The following is a 9,620-nucleotide window of genomic DNA, read 5'->3' as shown; positions in this document are numbered from 1 at the left end:
AGGAGTTCATCCACGCTTTTTGAATCTTTATCCAAAAATACGATACGAAATTGCTTGCTTTTACTACTGCAAGGTCTGATCAGGCCTATTTCTGACAGCTTTCCTGATTGAAATATCGATCGAAATATGTTAAAACAAGACTGAAGATTCCGAAATTTTTCCTTCCGGTAATTGTTTAGGTCATTTCTTTGATTTATACAGTTTTTTAGATTCAAGACTTTAAAAGGTGATAATCGTTTCACACATTAACATGACTATTTCTTCTAAAGTTTGTGATCCAACGTGGATTGTTCCGTAAAGTTATGGTTCTGGAAAGTGCGACTTATCAAACTTTAAACGCCATCCACTGAACTTACGCATGTGCAAAGACAGCGTTTTTTCAGCCCACTGGATGTGAAGTATTGACGTTTTCCATTATATTAAAAAATGGCAAAAAAACCTGTTGTGTCGACAATTTATTTGAGATTGTAGTTTACTGAATCGGTGCGGCGGAAATGTTTCGTATTTTTTGATGCAAGAATTTGCCGAGGAAAAAAAAAACTGGTAGCTTATTGCGTGAAATTTAATCGTCACAGTAACAAATCCTGAGAAGGGGTCCTAACTTTCTTTTGTGCGGCGTGCTTAAGTTAATTTAATTTTCTTTCAACACTAAACATGAAGTTTGGCATGACTTAAAAAAAAGAATTTATGGAACCAGTTTTTAAGCAGAAAATTTGCTTATTAACAAAACAAAATATATTTTTAGCAGAATTTTTTGGTAATCTTTAAAATTTTACGACTTTCTGATAAACAACCGCTAAGCAACTTTTCTTTTAATTTAAAGATATCTTAATAGACTCCACAAGTACTACGTCAAAAGCACAGTTGCTGAGATCCTTTCATCGCAAATGGTCAAAACAATTAAACAAAATTAAAACAATTTCTATATTACCTTGTGGTAAAATAAAAACATAACATGCTAAAGTCAAATTTTCTGGTTTTTATAAGAAAGTACAGGGTGTAGCCGTTTTTATGGCGTTAACTGCCGTTCCAATGGTGGCGCTGTTACACCAAAAGTGGACAACTTCTGCTCAATATCGGGTAATTTAACGTATACCCCAAGTAGGTCAAAGATTGCCAAAGTAAGGCAAAAATTTTACAATAAATGAAATCTCAGAACATTTAAATTGAACTTGTAGTACAGGAAAGTAGGGCAAATTAAAACTTTTCGGTTAGTATCTAAGGATGCGCAAGGCGCCAATGGGTATAGAATAAGCTGTCCCTGTTTGGTTAAAAAACACTTCAAGTTTATGAATAAGCCTGTATAAATCACTCTCGTCCCCAGAGCTCTTCAACATAAACTACTTCCGAGTTTATCTCTAAGAGCTTTTACTTCCTACGACGGCGAAAAATACTTTTTACTGCAATCTTTTATATCGGAAATGCAAAAATCCCTGGGGATAAGGTGCTCCCAAGTTGCAGCAGAAAATCATTTTACTGCCTTGCCGTACTCATTGAAGCACTTAGTAATTTAGATGACTTTAGGGTGTCTTTTATCACGAGGGAGACTCAACGAATGACCATCGCAAAGTGTTTCAACCGCCTTTTTAGGTTAAATCAATTTTGATTTGCTTTTCTTTCTAAAATGCATGCTGCTAGCGTCGTATGTTCTTCAAGGTAAGACAAATTGACCAACTAATTACAAGTGAGAAAAATAAAGAAAAAACTGTGGCTAAAAAAAATAAATTTTCTTATCTTTGCAAAAAAGAGGAGGGACATTGTCTCCTGGCCCTCTCGGTTTCACCGGCCCTGCACTTTTTGCCAATGGCCGAAGGAGAAATCGACCATTTTCGTTTAATGGAAACCTGCCTTTAGATGAACCAAGTAAGGCGAATGCACCCACAGTCCGGCGACGAAAGCAAAGACATATTTGGCCGACTTTGTGTGGAAATGGAACAGTGCGTGTGTGTGTGGGAAGATGCTTTATCCAAAATGCCATTCCGTGGTTTTAAATTTAAATTATTATTAGAATTACGTCATTCAAATATGACGTATTGTTGCGTAATACCGAAATGCATTGGGTGCGCATTTAGCAGGAGTTCGCGGAAAAAGCCTGGAGGCACACGCACGTGTTTTTGAGATTTTGTATACCGTTAAAGTTTTCAACTAAAATAAAACCTTTCGAACTGTAATCATCGTTTAATAATGGAAATAAATAAAACGAATAATGAAAATCTAGATGGTAAGTTGTCAAAGTTTTTTTTTTATTATTCTTGGATATTATAAAGAAAAAATAAAAGCTAAAAATAAATCAAAATCGAAAATTTTTTTCCACTGGATACTTTGTAGATTGTAAAGAGAAACAGAAATATATATTCGAATCCATGGAAGATGTCGATGCAGCAGTTAGAAATCTCGAGATAAAATCATTATCCCATTTCTCTGTTTATCAAAAAGATAAATCATTCGGAGTTGCTGGTGAGTTTTAAGTTATAATAAAAAAGATTGATCTTTTGACCAAGAGAAACAAAAAGCAGTAGTCTTCTTTAAAAAAGAAAATCTTTGTGTGTGTTACCAACTTAATTTTTTAGATATTAATTTAAAAAATCACAAGATTCTCTTCGAAGATATCAAAAACAAGGAGTCACCCCAACAAATCCTTTGGTCCGGAACTCCTTTTGTGGTTGTTGGAAAAAAGTCGCTAGATTGCACGCACGGCGTAGATCATGGCATATCAAAAAAGAAGAAAAGACAGGATGAAAAAGTCAAAGGAAAAGTATGTTTTACCTTTGCTTTAAAATCTCAATAGGAAAAAGAAAGGAAAAATAATAACCTTTTTCTTATCTATAGGATTCTCAAACACATCGCAAGGTATACAGTAAGGCTCGGTTTATGGTTCAAAATTCGAAAAAACTTGGTTGTCCAGCAAAAATCATAATTCGTGACATCGCCTTTTTCCCAGACTTCAAAGTAAGCGCATTTATTTTTCCATTACTCGTTTTGCCGTTTTAGTCTGACCATCTTCTGCTCATTCATCTAATTTTTATTACAGGCTAGTGGAAACACAGAAAATAAAAAACGAACTGTCACTCAAAAGTTGAAAACGCAATGGAATACTAACAAAGCAGCTGTGAAAATGAGAAGATGTTTGTATGTTAGATTTCCTGAAGATGATCACAGAAACCATGTAGTCGGGGATGTAAGCACAATGATTTGTGTCTATGGTTACGTTCTTATATCAGATAGTTCAATTTAAAACTTATTGTTTTAGAACGCAGGAATTTCACAACAAGTAGACGAAAAGATTATTGAGAAAATTCACCAGCTTGTCGGGGAAGGTGTTCGTGAAGTTCGAGAAATGCAACGCCATATCAGTATATTTGTTCGTAATGATATGTTTAGAGGTACTTTGATTATAAACAGTACATCCCTAACTTTTTAGTGAAAGTTTAGCAAACAGCCACGTCTTAAGATAGTGACCCGTGATTTCCGTGTCATGGACTCACACACGCAAGGGAATTAATGTATAAGATACATCCATGCTCAATCAGTTTGTTGATGAAGTACTAACCTATTTGATTTAATTTTTAGGAAAAGTTATTCCGCCGTTAACAAGCAGAAGGTTTCATCCCAAGAAAAAAGACATTAGGAACCATATGTATGTGGCTGCAACTAAATTGCGCTTTTCAAAACTAGATCAAGAAAATTTAGCCTTTAAAGTTGAAGCATGGAAAACGCAATATCCCAAAGATTTGATATTTTACAGAGGGTACGGTGAAGTTGTAGACAAAAACGATAGTAAGCATGATATTCTCCTTCACGACGAAGAAAATGTGGAAGAAGTAAATGTAAGTGCGCTAAGCCGTTGAATACGAAGGAAAAATAGAACAGATCAACTCATTCCACTATTCAAATGTATCTTGTCATAGGTAAAGCGATTGGCGACACGGCAACAGCTCCTGTTTGTCCATCAAAATCCATTTCAAAGACGCTTATTGAATCGTTATGGCAACGAAATATGTCTGTTGGATGCTACATACAAGACCACTAAGTACGCTATACCGCTCTTCTTCTTGGCTATCAAGACAAATGTGGACTATCAAGTTGTTGGATCGTTTGCACTGCAAGATGAAACAACTGAAGCAATTTTGGAGGCCATCTCTATCCTTAGTAAATGGAACGATTTCTGGAGACCTAAGCTATTCATGGTCGACAATTGCGAAGAAGAAATCAACGCCATCGAAAAAAATTTTCCTGGTATGTTCTTAATAAACTATATATGAAACCTTGCTTTGTTACGACAAAATTTCATGTTACATTTTCATTTACTTTTCATTTTAATATTTCTTTTAGATTGCAAGGTAATATTGTGCGACTTCCATCGAGAGCAAGCGTGGGACAGATGGTTGAGCACTGCTTCGAATGGAATGCGAATTTATAAAAGCCTGGTACTGTCTTTCCTCCGAAGTATTGCTAATTCAGAAACAGAAGAAAAATTTCATCAAGCTGTACAATCCTTTAAAGAAAGTGATGTTTGGAATCAAGAACAAAGCAAGAAATTAAGACATTGGTGTTTAAAAACCTGGCTTCCTTGCTTCAAGGTATGATAATATAGTGAACTGTGGAATATAAAACCAACTTTGAGACTTTTTACTTCCACCTCCACTTTACTTCCAAGAGCTTGTCATTCATAGTGTATGATAATGATGCACTAGACCACCTTCATGAAACCTTGACTCAGGCTTTAAATGATCTATCATTTCATGCTCCCAAGGAAGACAATTTGGTTGTTGAAAGACCAAAAGTTATAGGATCAACATATTTAAGTAAAAAATTCCAACCTCTCCCAACACCAAAACCAAAAAAATCGGCGTTTTCGGGAAGAGTCGGTTTGGCTGCTGAAAAAAAAAAGTTTTCATCCATAATCAACATTGTCTCTAAAAAAGAAGAAAATCATGCGACGTCTGTGGTTGAAGAGTTCCCTGAATACGATCCATCTGTCATTTATGATGTACCAATGGAGCAGGAGCAGTTTAATGACACTGGTGCTCAACTACCACAGGACGAAGACACTCCTGAAGATGACGAAGTGATGATAACACATGTGTCTGAGTGTGACACTACTTGGCCGAAAAGAAGGAAGTTACTTTTCTCTAAAGAAGAAAGAAGCGCCATTGTTAACAAACAAATGTTAACTGACGAGTCAATAAACATCGCACAGAGTCTTTTGGTGTCGCAATTCCCAACCATAGGAGGATTTCAAGACACGGTTGTTGGGAAGGCGCAAAGTTTTGACATCGTGAAATACGAAGAAAATTACATCCAGTTGCTTCATGCTGGTTCTTTGCACTGGATATGCGTGGCAAATGTCAACAACAACAAAATTGACAACAGCTATTGCCAAATTTTTGATAGCTTGACAAGTGGAAACGTTTCCGTAGATGTTGCAAATCAAATTGCCGCCTTTTCTTACTGCCAATCAGAAGAACTTGTTATCGATGTTATGCCTGTTCAGCAACAGAAAAATGGAGTTGACTGCGGCCTGTTTTCGATTGCTTTTGCTACATCATTAGCATTCAGGGAAAACCCATGCGATAAGATATATGACAATGATTCTCTTCGTCCACACCTTCTGTCATGTCTAGATGCTGGTCAAATGACTCCCTTTCCAAGTAAGCTACGCGCAAGAAAGAGAACTCTAAGGCCGAAAAAAACAAATATGGTAGAAATATATTGCGATTGCCGTATGCCATACAATACGGACGATGAAATGGTGGAATGTTCAAAGTGCATGGAGTGGTTTCACGATAAATGTGCAAATATTGCGAATGTCCAAGCTTTGTCACGAAGGAAATGGTTTTGTAAAAAATGTAAATAAATTTCTTCCAAAAAAACACATCATCATTCAACATTTCTTTCCTGTTTTACCCAAATATCTACTTCCGCAATAAAATCTGGGTAAATCGGGGATCTGGGTAATAAGTGCGACTAAAGGAAGCCATATTTAATGCCGAAGTATTTTTAATAAGAGTTAATTTTAAACCACGGAATGGCATTTTGGATAAAGCATCTTCCGTGTGTGTGCGGTGTTGGTTGTGAGCTAAAAATGTTGTTTACCAGACATTTTTAGATTTTTAGTTGCTTACCTGTTAAATTAGTTTGGACTGTTTTTTTATGAATAATTATTTCAGGCGTTTAAAAAAGTACCAATGTTAGGTTAGCTAGCTAGGTAGCTAAGGCAAGCCAAGAGAGCAAATAACTCAGCTAGCTAGCTAAGCTTTCAAGCTTTTACAACAGTTGACAGTGTCAGTGACTCTTTCTTTGACAATGGGTTACGTCTCTGCTCTGCTAATGACAAATTGGTAAAGCAGCTCTCTGCTATAAAAAAAAGAAATAAAGATAAAAACTAACTTCATTGTGGAGAATTATAAAAATAAAAATGCCGACAGAGATATAGCTAGCTAGCTAGCTAGCTATATATGCTATGTAGATGGATTCCAGCGTGACCTTATTTGTTTACTTTTCAGCGGTAAGCTCCTTTACTCTGGCAATTGCGAGGCAGGTAAAAAAGATGCTAGGATTTAATGAAGAGAGGTCTTTTGCTGTGGATTTCTTTCAACGGGAACATTGTTGAGGTTATTAACTATTATTGATTCTTTTTTAAGGTTTACATTTTTTGCGATGAGCCCTTCTGGCTGTAACAAATGCGTGGCAGGCAGAAAGGTCTTTTTCAGGTCGTTTCTTTTTACAGAAACATTTTTCAGGCTTTAAACTATTATCAAGTGTAAATGGATAACTTTTGATTGACATAATAATGTACATAAAGTCGTAATGATGCCTTTGTGCAAAGAAACAGACTAAAAAGGACGTCACTTCACCTAGCGCCTGCTTCTTTTTGCCTACCACTCAATTGTTAGAGGCCGAAAGTCCTTACCACGGAAAATGTAAACATTCACAATGGTCTTTAGGTTGATGCCTTCTGATTTATTTGAATTTATCAAAAATCCCAAGAATGTCTTTGTGTTAAGAAAGTGGCTGATAATTACTTCACTTTTTTATAGTATATTTCCCTTTAACCTAATTGCTGATTTATTTCAAATACTCTTTGAACAACTCTCTATCTTGAACAGTAAATTATATGGGGTTTGGCATCCAAACTAATTGCCATAATGTTTATTAGACGTCTAGAACACTGCATTTAATATGTGGCAATTTTATCAAGAAAGTTATTTTTTCAATTAAAAAACCAAAACAATGGTTATTACATTTACACAATTTTAAATGCATGGCAAAATCGCCTATATATATATATATATATATATATATATATATATATATATATATATATATATATATATATATATATATATATATATATATATATATATATATATATATATATATATATATATATATATATATATATATATATATATATATATATATATATATATATATATATATATATATATATATATATATATATATATATATATATATATATATATATATATATATATATATATATATATATATATATATATATATATATATATATATATATATATATATATATATATATATATATATCTTTGGAATTTTACTTCAAAATTATTTATCTCTATATATAGCCCTCTAAATACCTTTAAGCTTGTGCACACTTCTTTGTTTGAAGTCTTGGCAAAAAGTATACAATAATAGTAAACATTTTTTAGCAAAATTATTGGCCATAAGGTGAATGGATATTTTTTTTTATCTTGTTTTGCCCCTGTATAGATTTCAAAAAGGATTTTAGCAAAGTTTGCCTTGGTGCTCACAAGAGGCAAGGCTGTCTGCTTACCTATTGCAGAAAACAATTATTTTTGCGACGGCCTGCTTTTTAGCCAGGAAGGAGTGATCAAGGAGATTGTTAAATACAGTACTGGAATCAGGAAACCTAACATCATGAGCATGTCATGCTTGAGGCGCGCAATCCATAATGCTATATATTGTGATTTTTGCGATAGGAAAAAAGTGTGATAGCATTGTGATTAACATATTAAGATCTCAATAAAAAAGATCTTGTTTTCATTGTTTTTTAACAATGTACGTCAATGTTTTTGTTTCTATGATCCCATTTTGATGGTGTTTAAACGATCTATACAGCGATGTTTATTTTTTACGATCCCGTTTTGACTGTTCTCAAATGATTTACAGCTATGTTATCACTTTCTATGATCCCGTTTTGATGCTTTTTAAGCGATCTATGGTGATTTTTTCGCTTTCTTCAATATCGTTTAAATGATTTTTAAACTATGTGATTTTTTCGCTTGCTATGATCCCAATTTTACAATTTCTACAACCTCCGTTTTGGTGACTTTTAAACAAACTACGAAAACATTTTCGCTTTGTACAATACGGTTTCCATGAGTTTTTAACAAACTATGGCGATGTATTTGCTATCTAGGATCTTGTTTTTTGATGATTTTTAAACGATCTGCAGTGATGTTTTCGGTATCTGGGATTTAGTATAACAAACTTTCTTTTGTCATCTTGAATCATTTTCATCTGAAAATTATTCCCATTTTTTTAACAAGCATAATTACTTAATCAAAATTTAGGGTGTTATTCAAAAAGCTGAAAAAATGTTTTTGGAGAAGCCTTCTGGTTTTGATGTGCAATGTAAATATTGCTGAAATGGCTGAAACTGTTACTCAGAATACCAAATGGAAGGGATTGTTGGTACCTGCTTTGAAAAAGGTTGGTTGTTATAGCAACTTAACTTGTTACATTGTAATGTTTGCTCTTGATATTGTATTTTTTATGATTGACTGTTTCAATTTTTTGATTATCATAGTGTAATGCATATAATGTAAACTTTCTTAACAAGACTTTTCTTTATAATGCATTTATCAAGCTAAAGTGTGTATCATTGGTATGAAAGATAAAGAGCTGTATGTATCAGAGGATAACAAGTGAACCCTTGCAGTTTTAATACTTGTCCCGAGTAGAACCTAAATATTTTAAAATTACAATGCACCAAATTTTTAGTGGTTTCTCAAATTTGAAAATTTAAATTTGCTTTTGTAACCTGTAATCTTTGCCTGGAAATCTGCAGACAACACAGGATCCAACAATCGTAATTACTGACAATTCCAATAATCGACATCTATGAAACTTTATATACATTTTTTCTAGGGACTTAGAAACATTAAAAATTAAATTTAACAATGAAGCCCTCTGAAACTGTGAAAACAAATAATTTTGTTTTGATATTTACTGCATGTTTTTATTTGTTTGTTCGTTTTTTTGTCTTGATCTTTTTCTCTTTTATCAGAGCACAATATTTTTTAAATTATAAGAAACACATATTTATTCCTAACATTAGAGAGGCATGTTTCAAATCAATGTTAGTTTCATGCACAAAAAGAAGCAAAAATCTATAATACTAAAGTGAGCTTTGTTGAAAAAACATTAACATACTAGTCGTTTGAGCCCGTGAAAAAACCTACCTTGGTAGAGGAAGCCTTCATAAAAATTTTGCTGATGTCAGCAAGGGCCCGTCAAAAATCCAGATAGAAATGTTTTTTAGATGCATTTTAAAAGTTTAAAAACAAAAATCGGCGATAGAAATGTTTTTTAAGATTGCATTTTAAAAGTTT

General features: G+C 33.6%; 1 protein-coding gene across 1 annotated transcript in view; it reads left to right on the top strand.

Moving 5' to 3' along the window:
- LOC130657698 (son of sevenless homolog 1-like) overlaps nt 1-9,620 on the top strand; it is a 37,185-nt gene that overhangs the window by 9,407 nt on the left and 18,158 nt on the right. Inside the window, exon 2 of the mRNA XM_057460706.1 lies at nt 8,580-8,718. Within this exon, the coding sequence (XP_057316689.1) occupies nt 8,632-8,718 (87 nt within the window). The 5' untranslated portion in view covers nt 8,580-8,631. The remainder of the gene's footprint in view (nt 1-8,579; nt 8,719-9,620) is intronic.

Source organism: Hydractinia symbiolongicarpus, chromosome 9 (genome assembly GCF_029227915.1).
Source record: "Hydractinia symbiolongicarpus strain clone_291-10 chromosome 9, HSymV2.1, whole genome shotgun sequence".
Taxonomy (NCBI): domain Eukaryota; kingdom Metazoa; phylum Cnidaria; class Hydrozoa; order Anthoathecata; family Hydractiniidae; genus Hydractinia; species Hydractinia symbiolongicarpus.
The sequence above is the reverse complement of the archived record's forward strand: the minus strand, read 5'-3'. Positions and strand labels throughout refer to the sequence as shown.